Source organism: Falco rusticolus, chromosome 8 (assembly GCF_015220075.1).
Source record: "Falco rusticolus isolate bFalRus1 chromosome 8, bFalRus1.pri, whole genome shotgun sequence".
NCBI classification, from domain to species: domain Eukaryota; kingdom Metazoa; phylum Chordata; class Aves; order Falconiformes; family Falconidae; genus Falco; species Falco rusticolus.
Genome location: NC_051194.1, coordinates 28,879,281 through 28,899,256, shown reverse-complemented (window position 1 = coordinate 28,899,256; position 19,976 = coordinate 28,879,281). Strand labels below are relative to the sequence as shown.

The window sequence follows — 19,976 nt, the reverse complement described above, 5'->3', positions numbered from 1 at the left end:
GCTATTTTCCCTGCTCCCAGGCACATCAGAGCAGCCTGTGCCAGCAGTGACAGTGCTGCTTCTGTCCTGCTCAGCCCTGTCCCCAGTGTTGAGAAATTTAGGACAGTATGCAAAGGTCATGGATCAGGAATTTCAACTCTTACAGCTGAAAATAAGGTAGTGTCAAGTCCCATGAAGTTTTTCTGAAAGGTCAGCCCAGAGTAGTGCAGTATTTCTTCCGGGCTGTTCCTCTGGGGTTTGTGCTCTCTTCTGCGAAAATCCTGGCCACTAGCTTGATAGGCATTGCATGACCTACCTGTGAGTTAACACCATGACGAGCTGAAACCCTGTGGCATGTGAATCCCTGTACTGCCATTTTAGGAGAAAATGAGCTATTTTCAGGTAGCTTTTAATCACTAGATTTTAATAATTGTTCTGCAAGATGATATTTGTGTAGCTCAAAAAAAATTACAAGGAGAGCTTAGTAGGCTAAAGAAATGTGAGCCAAGTCTATTCTGGATTTATAGCAAACTTACCTTTCCTACAAGGTAACAATTTTGGTTAAAAAGTTCAAAAAGCTACGTTGAATAAATGCCTGTTTACTTTTGAAAGTATTTATATTCTAGCAACTACTTTAGTATACATTTTTCCATATCTGGCAGATTTTATTTGAAGAATAAAATTGTTGCAGAAATCTCTGATTTTGTCTTGAAAAATCTTCAGAAATAGAAACTTTTCTGAACAGAAGCTTCACCTGTGTTTTTGAAAATATTCCCAAGTATTTGATTTCATTCTTAGCCTAAGTGAAATCTTGTGTTGAAATTTCAGTTTTTAGCACAAACCATTAATTCCAGAATCCAACTAGTTTTAGTTTTAAGTGGTTTCTTCCATAAACAGCATCTTACAAACTTCATATGGATGAGGCCACATTTTTGGAGGCCTCATTCTTGATAGGCTCTTTTCTTTTACAAGAAAAATGGGCAACCCTGCCTAGACTGTCCTCTTCCTAGCTCCAGACCCCACACGTGACAGCCTCGGGATGCGTCCTCCTCCCTAAAAGTGTGGGAGTAGTAGGTGGTCTTAGCACCAGCAGTTAATGATAACATGTAGACCCTATGTTCAGATTCTTCCACCCTTCTTTTAGCATTTTGGTTTAATTAAATATTGTGATACTCTTGTTTTTTTCTTTGGTTTCCCCTGCATATCTCTGGTGTATCTGTTGTGGTTTAACTCCAGCCAGCAACTCAGCCCAGGCAGCTGCTTGTTCACTCCCCCTCAGTGGGATGAGGGAGAGAATCAGAAGAGTAAAAGTGAAAAAAACTTGTGTGTTGAGATAAAAACAGTTTAATAAGTAAAGCAAAAGCTGCATGTGCAAGCAAAGTAAACCAAGGAATTCATTCACCGCTTCCCAGCCATCCCTGGGAAAGCAGAGCTCCTTTACTGGGGAAGACAAACACCACCACTCTGAACATCCCCCTCCTCCTTCCCCCAGCTGTACATGCTGACCCCGATGCCGTCTGGGATGGGATGTCCCTTGGGTCAGCTGGGGTCAGCTGTCCCGGCTGTGTCCCCTCCCAGCTCCCTGTGCAGCCCCAGCCCCCTCGCTGGTGGGGTGGGTGAGGGGCAGAAAAGCCCTGGGCTCTGGGTGAGCGCTGCTCAGCAGCAACGGAACAGCCCTGGATTACCAGCACTTAACAGCAGAAATCCAAAACAGAGCCCCGTACGAGCTGCTATGAAGAAAATTAACTCTATTCCAGCTAAAACCAGCATAATATCCCTCTGTAGCCTTTTTATTACAGAAAAATTATGTCCTAGAATTACTTACCAGAGCAAAGCTTTTCAAGGAGTGCTTGACGAAAAAAGTTCAACTAAAAATTCACCTTATTTTCTGCCTCTCCCATCCCTTGGCAAGGGAATTAAGGTTGGGTTTGGATTGTGGGTGGCTGGTTGCCAGCTGCAGGCGCGGCTGTCCTACCCTCATGTCCCCCCTTCAGAACTCGTCAAAGCCTCATCGCTGTCACCTTTGACTAGTTTTCTGCTGTCTCAGAGCTAAATAGCTTCTAAATTCAGCCCTGAAATCCTGGCTGGGTTCTCCTCTGGACCTCTCTCCCACTTTTCTATACATCTCCTTGGCTGTGTGGTGATGCTCTTAATTACAGCTGTAGGTGCCAGGGGAGCTGTAAGCCGAGAAACAGAGCCTGTAAATGACCTGCCCTCCATTTCTTGTTTGACTACAGGATTTTTACATATTGGTCTCATAACAATGCTCAAAGAACATTGATTTATTCCCTATCTTGTCCTTTCCTTTTTTTTCCCAAATCTGTTTGCCATAAGACAATTTGGCCACAGTTCCCTTCCTGGATTTTAAAAGTCCTCTCAAATTAAATTGGATCGCAAGACAACCGTTCGGATATTGCTGTTCTCTGTGTTTTCTGGCAACGTAATCAAAGGTAAACAGCCATCAAAAAAGTTACTTTTGAATGTCTATAAGTTTGTTTAAAGCAAGGTAAGGCTTCCTTTGAGACATTAGTACGTAGAAATGCACATTCTTCTAGATCTTTATATTCTTACAGAAAGCAAACATGCATCTTATGAGGAAATATTTAGAGGATTAGCTATTTGAGCAGCATGCTCTGTAGGTGATGCATTTAGTCGTAGTCTGTTCTTACTCCTTGGCTCTAAATACCGATCTTTTATAGCATGTCTTTTTGCCCAAATTTTTTTTATGTTTTTTGCTGCATTACATAAAATGACCCTTTTGAAGAGGCGGCAGTACCAGACTATGCGAAGGAGTGATTTTTTACTAACCTCAAACAGTTTTTTTTGTGTTTAACGATTACCGTCAGCCTCCACTTGCCGGACCACCTCTCCCCACCCTTGCTCTCATCCATGCCTTTTGTTTCTATTATTAGCCTCAGTCAGTTTTTCTCTGGTTTTGACAGGTTGATTAAAGCTTTTCCATGGGAGCTGGGAATGTTTTTAGTGTAGAAATAGTAACTCGGTGTAGAAGTAGTCTATCAGAGGTTTAGGAGAGCTTTGATAGCAAGTTAATGCACTGGGCCATCTACTGCCCCGATTCCTGCAGTAGGCTACAATGAGAGCATCTCTAAAATGTAGCCCATCTCTTCGGCCTTAATAACACATTTTTCACAGATAAAGCCTGTTACGAAGCAAGGCTCTAATAAAATGTTACCATACAAAGATAGATTTAGAATTAACATTTTTCTCTCCCTATGTCATTCTTTTTAATATGTTATGTTGGAAGTATGAAGAAATACCGTTTTACCCTAAGCCTTTTCATGAATTATGTACTCCAGTGTTAAGACCTCTTTTCCTGCTCATGGAGAACTTCATGATCCCTTTGAGATGTGCAGGTGTACTGGGAAGTGGCACACTAGGTACTGGCAGTAGTTCATAGGATTCCTCTCATGTCTTATGTGGGTTATTTTGCGTTGTTTTTTAACCTGATTGCCTTTTATATGGCTCTGGTTAGCAGGACTTTCAGGCAAATAAATGGATGACAAATAATTTTTAAGTGGAAGGTCATAGTTTCATGTCTTTACCACTGGTGAGGAGCCCTGTGGCAGCTGGACATAGTAGCTGTTTTAGTGGATTTTAGTGAGAGTTGAAGGGTTTCACATCTGACATATTCTGAATATCTTCAGAAGCAACATCATGTGTTTCTTCTTATATGGAACAAGAGTCCTACAAAAAGAAAAAATCCAGGTTTTGCACATAGGCCAGTGTCTGAATAAAATGAGCTGTACTTGCCTGAGCAGCAGTAGGTTTGCTGGAGCACTGCATACAGTGATAGAGTTAGCGTGACAGGGGGAGATGGGCATGTAGTGAATATAGTTTACGTGCTTGATGCAGTCTGCTTGATCAAAGAGTTCGGGAGACCAACTCAGAGACATAGCAACAGCAGAATTTAGAAAATTTGAGGAAATGAGTCTGAATTAGGAAACATGGATAAAATTAAACCAGCTCTGTCTGCTCTGAGGATTATCATAATGGTGAGTAACTGAGAATTCATCTCAGCTTGGTCTGTTCCTGGGTCTGAGATATACTTTGAATTCTCTCTGTCCTCCAAGGTTTCCAAACAAGGATGGTGTAAATTAAATTACTGAGAGCCTGATTTGCAAAACTTCTAATATCCCACAATATAGACAGAGATTCCCTCTGTGAAATCTTGGATCTCATTTGTATTTGATAAGATTGACCATTAAAAATCATGTTATTTAACAAGATTGCATTGATTTTTGCTTCTGTCTGAGTTCATTGGAGTCCTCCAGCAGAGGAGATTGAACTACACAACCAGAGTGCTCAAAGTCACGCTGCCACATTGATACAAACGTCTATCAGGAATTCAGTACATTGGTACACTGTTCTGGGGCCTGCTAACGTCACAAAAATGTCCTATTTCCATCTCAAAGTTTTCTATCATCTAAATGAGTTGTGCTGCTCTCCCTGTGCCTAAGCTGTGGAAAACCAGGACTATTCCCTGCCTTAACATCCTGTTTCCATCAGATGTTTTTTTATAGTGCAGCTTTATTTAAGAAGGTCAGATGCCTTTGCATCCCTGCTTCTGCAGCAAGGTGACCTCTAATAGCAGGAGAGAACTCCTTACCTGAGCAGGCTGGACCTCGTGGCAGCTACCTGCCATTTGGGAAAGTGCTCACAGATCTTCCTAATGCTGATAATGGTTAGTGGCATCTTTGAAACAGCGCCGGTATAATTAAAGCCTGTAGTTAGGCATCTCATTTAGTGTCGATGAGACGAGAAGGAATTGAGGCAGTGTATTGATTTAAGGGTATTGATCTGAGAGGTCACTGTGTCACTCACTCTCCCGTGATGGTGGGGAGGGAGGCTGCTGAGGTCACTGTGGGCTCTGAAGCTTCTCCCTGCCTTTTCAGTGCCTGTGTGACCTGCTCTTGAACAGAGGCCCTTACACGTGGTGATGCTGCTCGACTTGGTAAATTAAAGTACCAGGAATGGAGATTTAAAGAAAAGAAACAAAAGAAAAAATTTTTTTCCTGTTCTTATGAGTCTTCTTGGTAATATTAATTATACATGAATCTAATTGTTTTGTGTTCCTTTCTTCTGCAGAGTCATCTGGTGGTTTATTTTGTCTGAAATAAGAGCAGTATTATAATACATGATACATGCTAATTATTAGGATGCAAGGAAATACATCAGTGTTTCCCATTCTGTAAAATGGAAGTTTTGTTGTTGTTGTCCGAGGGAAGTTGTGTAAATGAGGCTGGTTTGTGTCTTGGGGTCACAGCTTGGCAGCTGAAATGAGGTGGCATATTGTGTTGACATTGCCTAACGTCATATGTTTAGAAACTGGCAGAAAGATGCTCTCTGTGGAGGGCCCCAGACTCAGAAATTGAGTTTCTTACTGTGCTCCAGCAGAGCCTGAAACCATTGACCTTCAGGCCATATATGATCTACTGATGGGGGCAGATATTTTTGGTGACATGTGGTGGCAGCTTTCTCCCAGTGATGGACCCTTGGCTCTGGAAGATGCTTCCCGCCTAGTCCAAATTGCCCAAGTCTATATTGATTTTCAGAGCACCGTGTGATGCACATCTATTTTTGGAGCTCCTGTGCAATTGGGCCTCTGAGAGAAGTCAGATGTAGGAGAAAGAGGGGAATATGACAATCTGTGGACAATTTAATTTTGTCTTTGTGATGTACTGTGGAAGTGTGTTCAGCCTTTAAAAAAAAAAGCCTTGTTTTATTATATAGATCTCATAATAATAATAAAAAATAATCACAAGCTCAGATTTATTTTTAAAATGTGCTTTTTTTATCAAGTAGCCTAAAAATACATATGCTAAAGAATTCGTAACGAAGTGCAGTGGGAAAATTTTCTTTCCTGATATAGAGAGGATGACAGCACTGATAAAAAAAAAGAAGCTACTCAATTTTGTATGGACAAAGCAGATGATTTTGCCAGTGGCAGGGTGATGAGCAAAGTATATATAAAACCACAGCTGAGCTACCCTACCCTAACTTGCTGTTGATCTCAGTGCATCATTTTTTATTTGAGTAAGGACTTCCATAAGACGTCAGGGCTCCCAAGCAGCCGGCCCAGCCCTTCACTGTGGGGGAGCAGCCCCAGGAGGAGAGGGAGTTATTTCCACAGCTGGTTTTGGAGCCCAGACAGATTTGTGCAGTGAATTTTTGCCCATCTTCATCGAAAGTTTCCTGTGTGATGAGTGTGCCCTGTGAAGTCCTATGTATTTGCCCTCAGAAGGCCACAGAAGAGTTCTGAGCTTGTTCTGCAATCTGTTACAAGGAATGTGCTAATTAATGGAGATTTCTTTATTTAGTTAAAAGATTAAATGTATCAAGAGTTATGATTCATATGTAACTCATAAGGTGAGCTTGCAGGTTCTTAAGGAAGAAAACTGTAATGCAAAATCAAAAGAAATTAGGAATCATAATGCGAAGTCAGCATTGACCCAACTGCTTCATCGGGATTTATAGAGACTGTGAAATTGAGCAATAAAACCAACCTTTGGATGAATTTCAATAACAATAATGTTGAGTTAAACTTAGCAACATTTTTTACAAGTCCTCTCTGGTCTGTTTAGAATCTATAATCAGTCTGCCAAGAGATAATGAGAGCATGTGCCTCTTTGTTGAGGAGAGCAAGTGGGAATGAATTAGCTAAGGTTCCGTTATTTGAGCTTTGCAAAACATTTGATACGAGTGTTATTTTTGCTGTGTTTTTTGGTTGTGCATTTAGTGAATGTATTCATTAGATTATCTCTTAAATTTCCCAGCTAGCAAACTAATAATGCATAAAATCTCTCAAATCCTTGTGTATATATAAATATATGTATAAAAAATATTAAACATTTGTTCCATGGCAATATTGCATCCTTTTCAGATGCAGCTGAAGTTGTTATTAACTTTAAGACTCCCAGACTTATTCTGCTTAGTTTCTTTCAGTTAATGTTCTCCCCTGAAGGAGGATTTAATTGTTTGGACCTGGATTGCTTAGGATGAGGTGCTCCCTTGTAGCTCACAATCTTCTGGAGCCTTTGGTCATGCCGTGTGGCCCGTGGCTGGTGGCTGCCTTATCCGTGGCTCTCTGGGAAAGCTGCAGTCATAGAGCTATGACCAGTTGCTAGAGTTAGTCTCTTAGCTGCAGTCTGTGTTCGATGCTGAGTTTTGACCCGAGTTAAAACATGAGGTGTGCTTTGTAGGAGAATAATGAAGCTTCAGGGAGCAGAATGTGGCCCACTGAGTGCCATGGTCCACCAGGTCTCCTTCATAAAGTCTTTAGCTGTTAGACTTTTAGCACCACATGGATTTACTGGTGTTATTCTACATATTTCACACTCAGTAACCAAATGAATGTAAATACTAATTGCAAAATGAATCAATTTTTTCCCTCTACCTTTGGTCTGTGTAATTAGAAATATTTCTTGTGTATTACTGTCCAGTCTGCTGCTCCCTTGTTTGTTAAAGGGTGATCACTTTTATCCTACAGAATCCGAGGGAAATTAGTGCTGTTACTACCAGTGGCAGTGGCACTGATGCACAGAATTGTCCCTCTCATAGTAATGACCTTGAGTTTTATGAAGCACCTCAAGGTTTACTGACAAGGGTAGAACTGCTAGAAGTTTGTTAATTGAAATGATGAAATATGTTAGAGAGGATACAAATGAGTTTAAAGACAATTCAATTAGAAGTGCATCTGTTTCCAAAGCTGCTGGAGAAATGTTTATTTTCAAATCACTTTTAAGTCAGCCTCTTGGAATCCTGTTGGCAGTGTTGTTTAACGCTGTGTGCAGACCTTACACCCACAGCAAATTTATCATTTGGAGGTGCAACAATCAGGTGGATGCCAGTGTCTTACGTTAGCTTGTAAACCTACTAATCATCTGCTTCTCCTACCACGACCCATTTGTGCAGATAGAGGGGGACATGGAAGGACACTGCCACCCCTTGCTTGGCTGTGCTGGTGTGGTATCTGTGGCATCTTGTAGGTGGGAAAGAAACTGTGCTGCTGCAAACCTCCCTCTGGCACTGCAGTGCAATCCGCAGCCTCTTTGTGCTTCTGCACTGCTGACACCCACCAGCCCATCATCCAGCTGCCTCCTATTGCCTTGGTTCTTTTGGGTTGTACAGCAAAAATGAGACAATAACAGTTTTTACACCATGTATTTGAGCCTTGACCTCTGACACCCACCAGACCATCGTCCTCGCTTTATTCATCCACCTGCGATTGCTTTGTCTCTTAGGCTGCATAGAAGAGATGAGACAAGTAATGGTTGCGAGATCATGTGTTTGAGCCTTCCCGCTACATCCTGTGTAATCTGTGGGAGCTTTTTTTAGGGAAGAGCCTCCATTTGTGGCTTGTAGAGCAACAAGCACATTGTTCTTAATGAATAAATAATAGTAAAATGAGCTGTGCAGCCTACGTAAATGCATTTGTTCACCTCATTATGTTGACAGTGTCTCAGTAGTAAAACAATAGCACTTAAACAAAGAAAAGGTTTATTTGATCCACCAGTTCAATTTTTCCTGCCAGTTCAGGCTATTCCCAGCAGTGTGTTTCAAAGTGCTTACTTAAATATCCTGTACATTGGTGTTTCTGTCACTACCTCCTGCGACATCTGTGTGTGCAGCTCCAGCTCAGCAGAGTTCAGGAGCCTGCTGTTGGCTCAGATAGAATAGAGGTTGTCATCTGTTGTTTCTAAATTAAATGATCTTTATTTTAATGGTTTTTGAGATTCTGGGGAATAAACAAAGAAGTTGAAGGAAGCTTCAAGAAATAATACAAGAACATATGGAAAGCAGGTTGAGCAGGACTGGGGAGAAAAGGACATGTTTTTCTATAGAAGGTCTTGGAAACTTAACTAATTTTTGGTATCAGGTTCTGCAGAGGAGAGAAAAATGGGGAATGCAGTGGATGAGTAAGATGTTTAAGGATGATACTGACAAAACCAGCTTCATAAACTCAGCCTTGAGTTAGTCTCCTCAAACTGAGCAACAATAACTCACGAATGTGTTTATGCCATTTCCTTTATTCGTATTCCCTTATGGAAGTGTTTCTCTGGATAAGAGCCTGAACATATAATTATTTATTAATAGGTTGTTTTAATAGCATATCTCCCCTTTTTGTTTTTGTTTTCTAGGAATTTTCTAGGAATGCCAACATTAGGATTATTGTGGGTATCCAAACTGAAGTCTTTGCAGCTCCCTGACAATGACAAACCATTGCTTGGCTCCTACAGAGAAAAAAAAAAATATCCTGTTCTCATAGGCAGTGGATGGGCTGAGTACAATATTTTTTACTCGTTTCTCATAAAAAGATAGCCATAAAGGCATTGTCATCTGAGCTGAGAGGACACATCACATAAAGACTTTGGGAGTAAAATTTTTGTTGCATAAAGTCTTTGATCTGTGGGTATCTTGGCATAAGATTAACCTCAAGTGATTGATAGAAGAAATAATGACAGACTGTGAGAAGAGCTTGAAACTTACGATTCTGTAGCATTGTTCAGTATGGAGAACTGGCTTCCTCTGGGGAGTATGGTAATTTAATGCTCTATTAGCTGGCCATTATTTGTTTATGCTTAATGTAATTCGGAAATATGGGTGAGGAAACCCAGAAAGTAATGAGCTGCCCTCTTAGCAACAGGATGTCTTTAGGAATTCTGTGATTCGCTAGGGATTCCCACAGCACTTCCTCGGGATTGAATACAATAGGTTTCTTTAGTTTTGTTTATTATAACTTTTCCTTCCTCTTCCTTATATTTCTTTTTTTATATTTATTATATTTCTTTCTTTATCTTCTATTTCTTTTTATTATAGAGGTAGGTCTTGAACTGCCAAAAGGCTTAGCCCATTTTGCCTTCACTGATAAGTTGATAACCCCTCGGTCTAATCCTACTTTGAAACAAGGAACTTTCTTTGTTTCTGTTGAGAGTTAATTACCTAGGCTGTCACACAGCCCAAGGAAAAATGATATTTCATACGGTGGTGGAACAGAACTCTTTGGAGAACTGCCTAAGAAATGCTTCTCATAAATCTATCATGTGGAAATCTCTTTTACTTATCATAATGTATTATGAGTTACTTTGAGTGGCAACCTAAGCAGGTGGAATAGAATATTAGTGGGATATATATTTGGGAGCTTCATTTAGGGAAAAAAAGCTAGTCTATTTTGGAAATATTTGTATATGTATGTGCATGGGTGTAATCTCAGCTAGATGAGAATACAAAATATGCAAAGTTGAAATACCTCAAACATGTGAACACCACTGTAATGGATTGGGTTGGAAATAATTAAGATACCAAATTCCAGTGGCTTTGGAGCTGCAAGTGAAATGGCACTGCACGGAGATAAGAGGTGGCAAAGAAAACCAGAGCGTACCGTATGAGGACAGGTCTGCAGCTTTAGGGAAGAGTTACAGCATGAGTTACTGGGGAAATGATTGCAGCTGTCAGACTACGGGGTGGCCGCCATAAAGGAAGAGGGAACAGTGCCATCACGAAGGAGAGAGAAAAAATAGAGAATCATTGAACTGAAGGAGGGAACTGCTGTTGTTTCTAGCATATTTTAAGGTCCTGTGTACAAAAACAACATCAATATTTCTTGTGCGTCTAGAAGGAGGATATTTTCTGGTGGGGGATGCCTAAATAAGTCTGAAACCTTTCTTGACAGTGACTTCAGCATGAAGGCAGGAGGGAGGCAGTTCATTGCTGCTGAGGGTCGGTGCTCAGGATGTAGTGCAATCCTGCTTTGGAGTCAGCAGTGGGTTTGGCCCTGGCAGAGCTGGTAAATCCAGCTCCCGGCCAGAATAATCTCTGTGCCTCATCCTCGGTGTTTCCTGGTTGTTTGGGGCTGTTATCGGGGGTATTAGAGGGCAGCTGCTTCTGGGTTGGGTTTTTCTGGATTTTGTTGTTTGTTTTTATTTTCTGCTTGCTGCAGTGACTGTCACTTTGATAGAGTGGGGAAACCCTTCATAAAAGAGTAATTGAATGAGCTAATTTGGTATTCTGTAGGTAAGGAATATAAAGGGAGTGTTAGTGTGATGAAAACCAAACAGAAGGGGCATAAAAATGAGAAACATCAGAAATAAGGTAGGGGTGAAATTCGGTTATTTCCATGACTGTCATTGCCAGAGCTGTCAGAAGGTCGAAGCCACCTGTAATAAAGTCTGGTCTTAGCAGCCATTAACTTCCAGGGTCTAACATGAAATCTCTTTTTTTGTTTAAATTGACATAGTACATACAGACATGACAAGCAGATAATAGAAATTCAAGGAGAATGAATGCACCACGGTAAGCAGGAAAGTGCAGGAGCTATTCCACACTGCCGACCTGAGATTGGTGCCAGTAATCCCCTGGAGACCTCGAGGGTTTGGCCACCTCGAGGGTTTGGCCACCCTCCACTGCCTCTCTTCAGACCAGGAGCTCCACAGCCAGTGCTGAACTCTGCAAAATCTTTCTTCCCATATGCCAGCTCCTAAACCAGCTGTGAGGTTGTGCCTCTATGGAGGAACCTTGTTTTTTGCCTGAGAAACCCTGTTAGATTTTAATTCAGCAAGGTGTTGGTGCTGTAGATGTCTGGTATTCTGATTTCCAGAGGTGATGATCTTGGGAGGATTTTTATGTCAAGCCAGGTTAAGGTGAAAGCAAAGCTTTAAAATGCCATTTATGAAACCCAGAACAAGCAAAACAGTTGGAGAGATGGATAAAGAGAGCTACCAGAAAGAGTGGGAAGCACGTTTTGTCTGCTTCCCTCAGGAATGAATCCGACACTGCTCCAGCTAGCAGGCTGCAGGCATGTCCCTCACATATTGTGGGAGCTTCCAGGAGCACAGCTCTGGTGCCTCCACTGTCATCTGGTTCTGTCTGCTGGGTCGAGAGCCTGTGCCAGCACTGGAGCTAGCTAGCATAATACTGAAGGAGTTCAACATTGGTCCGTACACTCAGTTCTCCAGAATTTATTATGGCCACAACCTCATAGGGAAGGTAATCACCACCTGTTGGTGGCCACCAGCATCATAGAATCATATAGAATTATAGAATCATTTAGGTTGGAAAAGACCTTTGCAATCATAAAGTCCAACCATTAACCCAGAACTGTGAAGTCTGTCACTAAACCATGTCACTAAGCGCTGCTACTTTTGCCAGTGTGTGTCCATCCCGTCAGTCAGTTTTATTGCAGCCTTCATTGGACTAAACCAAGTAGAAATTAGTTTTCATCACTGCTGTTCTTTACAAATAAGACCATAATCTCATGTTGGGAAGGCTGCCAAATGTCTTCTCTTTAAGAAATTCTTATTTTCTGTTGGTTACACATTGCAGTGAGACATCAGAGGATCAGGGTTTATTAGTTGTGGTGGTTAAAACCTTTCTTAAATTTTTGGTTTAGGTTACATTGAAGAAACTTGCACGGTCCCTTGCCCGTTTGATTGCAAATTAAGCGATTGGTCCAGTTGGTCCCCTTGCAGCTCTTCTTGTGGACCGGGGGTGAAAGTCCGATCCAAGTGGCTTAAGGAGAAGCCTTACAATGGAGGTCGTCCCTGCCCAAAGCTGGATCTCAAGAATCAGGTGAGCGGCGTTAACGAGCCAACAGAAATCTCTCTGTGCTTACTGTACTTTTAATTGTGATCAAAAGGTACTGTGCTGGTGAAGAAATCAAAAATATGAGTTCTCTCTGGGACCACACATTGTGTCAGATTTTGTAGGCAATCCTCAGATTTCTTGAGAATTGAGGAGGAGCTGCTCATGTAACAGCAGGTTTTGACCTGAAACACCGTATTCCTTATATAAAGAAATTTTTATCTCCCAGAGTGCAGGAAGCCATGGACAAATAATCCTACCTGGACAGTGTGTAGGCATCAGAGAGCTCAGATGTCATGGTTATTTTAAAACTTTTGAATTCTCTACAAGACTATGGTTGCTGCAGAAACAATTGTTAAATATATATTGCTATTTTTAGCAACATTTCCCTTTGACACAAGTTCACTTGAACATTAATCTCCGTATATTCAGTATTGAAGCATCCCATCAGAGGAAAGTAATCTCTAAATTGCTACTCTTAAAAAAAGATCAGCTTTTCTTTAAATGCTACTTAATGCTGTATGCATTTCTGCAAAACTAATAGTGATTGCCTACGTTTGCTGATTAGTTCTCAACACTAATTAACACTGATGAAGTAGTTTAGTTTTGCCTGTCCTTTATTTCAGACTCAACCATGAAAATTAGTTAATAGGACAGAAACAGTCATGCTAAGGGGCTTTGTGTAAACATTATGAATATATAGATAGATAGATAAAATATATGCGTGGTGTGTGTAGAAGTATTTTAATAGTATTCATATGAACATTGGTTTGTGTAGTGGCTTGTAGGTGCTGGAGCTGGTGGATCCCATTGTTTTTCTGTGCAACCGTTGCTGCAGCAGTCATGTCCCAGGATACAGCACCACTTCTAACACCTGATTCTGAACTTGCCTCATTTTCTTCACAGGTTTTTTTTTTTCCTGTGAGAAGCATGGTAAATACTTTTTTTGTTGTTGTTGCTTTTCCTTATTACTATTTGAAATTCATAGGCAGTAGTCTAACAGAAGCAGCAGGGACTACAAAAATATAAAACTGCAATCAAGTGTATGTTGTCCATACCTCAGTGCTTTTCTTAATAGATCAGACAGATCACCAAAGAGGCAAGGAAAAATGAAATCCCACAGTAAATTGTAAGGTAACAATAAGCTCCTTTGTAATGAAAAGATAGTGAGGTTTGTTACCCATAGATACAGCAGACTACTTCCATTAAAAGTAAACTTACTGCTATAAAGTGTTGCCTATTCCCACACACATTAGATTTGCTAATTTCAAAAGCCTTTCAGAAGATATTAAAGGAAAGAAATTATTTAAACTTGGAAATTATGTCTTTGTATGGTTTATCGGTGCCCGGTGCTTGTGAAGTGCCATGGCTGGTATTAATATAAATGTGGCTGCTGCTTTTTGCCTCTTTACTGGGAACACACATTTTGATCAAAAACCTCTTGAATTCATTAGAGAGCTTTCTATTGTGGGCTGTACTAGTGACACCTTAGAATTGCGTTAAGGTCTGTTTCTTTTGGTTTGTGACTTTTTGGTTTTCGGAATGGTTTTCTGTTTGGTTGGGTTTTTGAAGTTTTTTGTTTCTTAGCCTGTGGGTTTGTGGCTATTTTTAGGGTAGAAAAAGAAGCTATTTCTAGCTGCTTTAGTGCACAAATAGATTAACTTTTTCCAATTTAGATTTATAGGATTGGACCAGATTCTATATATTTCAGAGCTTTCAGGGTAAGAATAAATTGTGGTGCAAATATGGAAAGTGTGTGTATATACATATGTATATATATGTACACTTAGATATGCACGCGTATACACATCATGTGCATGATTCTGTTCATTGCCTCCCCGAATGCTTCTCAGTCCTTTGCGCAGTTTGGAAGGAGTTTTGCTCTGCACCCACTGGAGTTTGACTTCCAGCATCGATTTAGCTACACCAAGGGCCTTAGGCGTATTGCAGCATGCACAAGTAGCCCACCCAGATGGTAAACTAAATTAGCTGATTGCGCTGCTGTTTGGCTAAGGTGGACACATACCATTAATCCACTGCAAGGTGGATTGTCTTCTGTTTCCTATGGTCTAGGCAGTGTTTAAATCCTAAAGCAAAACTCTATAGTTTCTTTATGTATAAATATGTGACATCCTAATCATTATTATATAATCTGGGTTAAATACCTGCAGTAGAATACTTGCTTTCGTTTGATATCAGACATGAGAAGGCTAAATCACCTTGGTGCTGACTTTCACTGGCTACTGTGTTATATTGTGTTTTATGCAGTTGATAAAGATGTTAGAAAACTTAGAAGCAATAATAAACTCCTCCAGATGCCAGTAGATTTCCCTTACTATTGCTTCTGAGCTTGGGTCCTGTTATTGCTTAATGAATTACTTTGGAGAACCCTCCATTTTCCAGTCTCGGTCAGTTTGTGTCTTTTTCTCATTAAGCCAAATAATGTTTTCACCCTCTTCTTGTGAAGGGTGTTTTCTAGGCTTCTTGGAAGACCCCTGTATGTGTCTCTCTCTTTTTTTTTTTTTTTTTTTTTTTAATGCCTTTCAGATATTTGACATAAATTTAACTACAGAGAGAGTTACTTGAAACACTATTCCCGCAATTCTCTCTTAGCACTTCCCACCGTGTTTGGGGCCATGCCAACACTTCAGCAAAACTACTGCTTTGGAGAGAGGGGAAATTTGCATGATCAAAACAATTTATCTAATGAATATAAGTAATTGAGTCCCATAAACCATTTCATAAAAGACTGCCCTCCTAGAGTCAGTTGCATCAGTGTAATGCACTTGTGTATTTAGGACAGAACTTTTTAGCAGAAGTTTAGTTTTGTACAGAGATAATGACACACCTTATTACTGCATGATATTCCATGGGGTTTATGCTCCTAATTCCACAGAGGTTTTGGCTCTACTGGAGTATCTGGAAGCCATTCTTTTGGATGTCTTAATTGCCCCCACCTGTAGAGCCTCTCAAGCAGTCCACTTCTTTTGCAGAAGAATTATTTCAGCTTTTATGTATTTATTCTTCTCATTACAGTCGGTGGACTAGGTTGAACGCTTCCAGATTTTATTCCAGGTTTTGTTATTTTCTAATAGAAGCGATAATCAGTTTGCTGGACTGTTTACACTTGGTATTCTGATATGATCACTCGATCTGATATATTCACTTAAGCCTTAAACTTCCTCTGTGTTGTTGCCCTGTGAAATTAAAAGGATGAATTACAGTTTTTGGGAGAAGAGATGACAGTACTTTAATGCAGAGCCATGTAATATGTTGAATTACTTTCGTCTTCTACCTCTAAGTGTTTGAAAATTGTTGAAGAGTTGGCTAACTACATTTTCCTCCATCTCTTAAAGAAAATGGGCAAATCATGTAGAAGCTGTGCAGCTCTTATCTAAGGATATGATTGCTTCTGAACAGCCGATTGGATTATGGGGTCAGCTGGCAGATGTTCTTGGCTGTGCAATGCATGTTAAAAGAGGTGTAGCATTTACATTTTTCTATTTCTGCTCTTATTTGAATGCATTTACACAGCATGCAGTTGCTAAGCTATTTAATATGTAGTTCTACATGATGAAAGGTTAAATATGAGTTATGGGGGGTTTATTGCTTGAATATTCTTTTATAGGTTTTTAGGATTACTACAGGAAAATGCATCTTATTTTAAAGACTCATGAATTCCAAGGATTATTTTTTCATCGATTGCTCTAATATATATTCTTGTCAAGATTTTCCCTCCTTCTCCTTCCTCCCCCTCTTTCTCTTACCCGGTCCTGCTAAAGGACAAATATCATAGCAAGTATTTTATTCCCTTTATATATACTGTATATATTTAAGCAAACATCTTTAAAGGATTGGGAGCACTTGTAACTGCAGGCACAGCAGGGAAAAAAAATGTATTTGAAATTTAAACTTACTGCTTTCTGTAAAATGAATATTTTATTCTTAATGACATTTTCCGGTGTTCAGTCTAGAATATGAGAAATAGAGACACCTTGCACATTACAATTGCAAGTACTTTTCCTGAAATTGCATGCAGAACTTGAACGGAAGGGAAAAGGAGGGCAGTGGTACATTTACAGATCAGATCTCTCAGAAGCAGGTGTGAAGATATATGAACTTCTGGTAACCTTTTCATAGAAAATGACTGGTTTAGTCCTTGCACTGAAGAGAAAACACATCTTTTTGATCAGCAAAAATGTGTCAAATTTCTTTTCAAAAGTGAAAAGCTTACAAAAAATTATAAGCTTTAAAACCTCACCATTAGAATGTACAAGACTGGGCTTGGAGACTGCTCGTAACTATAGAAGTCACTATCTCTTGTGAGGCAAAGCTGGGCTTAGTCTAGAGGTGGAGGTGGTGTGTGTGCATGTGTGCGTGCGTATGAAAGATCTTTCCCCTTTTCCTAATCCATAATGTTAGGAAAGGTCTGCCCCGGGAACAGGCTTTTGTTAAGATGTTTCCAGGGCTTTTCACACTTCAGTTCCTCAAAAAACTGCAAAGAAAACCAACACAATACTATGCAGACAAAAGTTTGACTTGCATTCAGTAGCTGTTTCTCTAGGCAGTTTTTGGCTCAGATTTGGCAAGCTAAGTTTGCGTGATCCAAAAATCCCTTTAGACTGTGTCAGAGAGCTCTGCCTAAGGAAGAGCAACGTGGCTTATCATGGGGCACTGTAATGAAACAAGATCCACTTTTTTTAGGTAGGTAACTGTTCTCAGAGCAATATTTTTAATACAATAATGTTTCTGAATAAGCAGCATAAAACTACTGCTGAATTTCATCTGTTTTCCTTCCTTCAAATTATGTACTAGTCCTTGCTGACACAAAACATTTGCAACCTCTTTCATTTATCTTTGTCCCCTGACTGTGAATTATCGAAATAGTATTTGTTCTTTTAATTTTGACTGACTGTAAAAGAGTTTATTTTCATGCTTTGTTTTGGTGTAGCACTTGACTGTACACTTCCTTTGCATAAATGTATCTTTTATACATACATATGTGTGTATATGTGTGTTGTATGAAGTGTTTTAAAAAGTGTTAGGCTCTTGCATTAGACGTTAAGTTTGAACACAGCGTCTTTCATTGCTATCACTGAATTAGCTCGCATCTAGTCCCTGGGTGGCGAGTTGCATGTGTAACCTTTAACTTTCAGCTTCAGAAATTGGTCTTCAAGAATATAATTAATAATGTATTCATTCTAAAAAGCCCCTGCTTAAACCACTTCTCTTATAATATAGATTTCTAATTGTCCGAACTTTTCTAAGGCACTCAAAATGTCTTCCTCTCGTGGATTTCAGTAGTTTATTTCTGAGCCCAGTCCTGTGCTGCTGTATCTATAACATCAGCTCTGTAAGATCCCTTGCCGTGGCTTGCAAGGACATGGCTGACCTATATTTCCCTCTGGCTCTGTCTATCAACACTCATTTGCCTCGTGTGCAACTTAACTTCTCGAAACAAAAATCCTATCCTTAATCTCAGTTTTACCTTCAGAAGGTCTGATTTCCTCCCACCCTGCCTTAAAAAGAAAGAATTACAGCATAGAAAACATTTGTTTTCTTGTTCTAGTGTGGTTTTACAGTATCATAAAAATGACAAGTTTTTTTGCCTGCTACACTAATGTGGGAGAATTTTCAGTGTCAAAAAAAGTGAGAAACTCCTGGTTCCTTACATTTTTCTTGCTGTGACTGAAAGTTTTGATACTAAACAAAAATTTAGTTCATTAAATGAACAAAAGTAGCAAGCCAAATCCATGTAGCCTGAGCACTATCTCGTCTTCCTGAGGTGAGTGTCCGTCATGTGGGTGGGTACTGCTTCACTTCCTAAGGAAAATACAGCCATTTTCCACATTGTCCTTCAGGATAATAACCCTGTAGCATCTATGTCTAACTTACAGCATACATTAATTTTGTATTCAGCTTCAATAGCTAGCCACACTTGATTTTCATTTCTCCTGCAGGTTTTCTGTTGAATAAAGAGTTGTATAAACATATTTTCACAGTTGCCACTCATGAAAAGCTTTAGCCTTGCAAAAATGGAGCAGTTTAACAACTTCCTCAAGAGTATTTTTTATATATATGGCTTTTTTTTTTTCTACATAGCTCCTCTAAACTTCTCTTTAATAATAGTTAATCTTGACATGTGGTGTAATGCTGTTTTCTGTAATTGCAAGAGTACATATGCACTTTGTGAAATTAAGTGTCTTACACTGCTGGTCTCCTCCCCAGAATTGCTCTGAATCCACAAAAATGAGCAACCTTGTGCTGACCGATTAAACCACATTGTTCTGCCTGCTACAGCCCCTACCAAGTTCTTCATCAACTATCTATCAAAGCAGGACTTATTGCTGTAAAAGAAAGCGATATGTTTGCATCTCTGGAACTGAAAATTTACCCGTAATTATTTCTGTTTCAAACACAGTTCCTGTGTTTGTTGTTGAAAAAAATATTTATTGTTTAATACGATAGCATACTGCATATAGTGAAAGACAGGAGTCACACCAAAAGTGCTTTTCCCTGTTTATTTCTCTGCAGAGGAGATGGAAGTAAACAGAAAATCAGCCGTAGACGGTCAGGTGGCCCAGTGGAGAAAGTATTAGCATTTCACCTAAGGAACTGAAATTAAATTGGTTTGGGCAATATTTTTTAAGGAAAGAAGTTTTGTTTGTGCTGAATCTCTCATGGACAATATGTCATGTTGGAGGACCAGCATACACCGTGTGTCATAAATCAGTGTGACAGCGTCTAACACTGAGACTGAACTTACTCTTGCTTGTCTTTTGTCTTAGGAGCAGGAGAACACAAAGGATTGATGCCTTGGTTATTCCTTAGCAGCAGATTTAATCTTGAGGTTTTTTCCCCCTCCTTCCTCCTTTTAGAAAGTTTTCTGTTTCTTTTCTGCAGTCTTGCAGTGTAATTTGTTCTCAGTTATAGGTTCACAATCCTTAAGGAAGGGGAAATGCTACATAATAGTTAAAGTAAGGACCTCGCTTCTGAACAAACCCGAGAATATTCAGAATAAAAATGTTGGAACATCTTCACCTTTTCATATGGTCGAAGATGTGAAATAGAGCTATTTGAAGTCATGCACTTGATCACATGTGACTTAGTCTTCAGAAAGAGTGAATTACGCAGAAGTATCCCTTTTCTCGCTTTTGGCAAGTCAAATGTTTGACACATTTTCTTTCTCTGTACTCTCTTGTATAATTCCTTTCTGTACAAAAATAGTTTCCAAAATATTATCTTGGTGATTACAAAACAATGTTTGCTATAATACAAGACGCAAATGTGGAAATTTCTTTTGAAATAGATTCTACGTCAAGTAATAAAATTAATGATGGTAATTTACAGTTCTATAGAACCTGCCACATGATGACTTCAAAACTTTTTTAAAAGTGTGA

General features: G+C 39.7%; 1 protein-coding gene across 1 annotated transcript in view; it reads left to right on the top strand.

Annotated features, from left to right (window-relative positions):
• Nucleotides 1-19,976, top strand: part of THSD7B (thrombospondin type 1 domain containing 7B) — a 269,315-nt gene that overhangs the window by 176,337 nt on the left and 73,002 nt on the right. Inside the window, exon 15 of the mRNA XM_037398576.1 lies at nucleotides 12,386-12,564. Within this exon, the coding sequence (XP_037254473.1) occupies nucleotides 12,386-12,564 (179 nt within the window). The remainder of the gene's footprint in view (nucleotides 1-12,385; nucleotides 12,565-19,976) is intronic.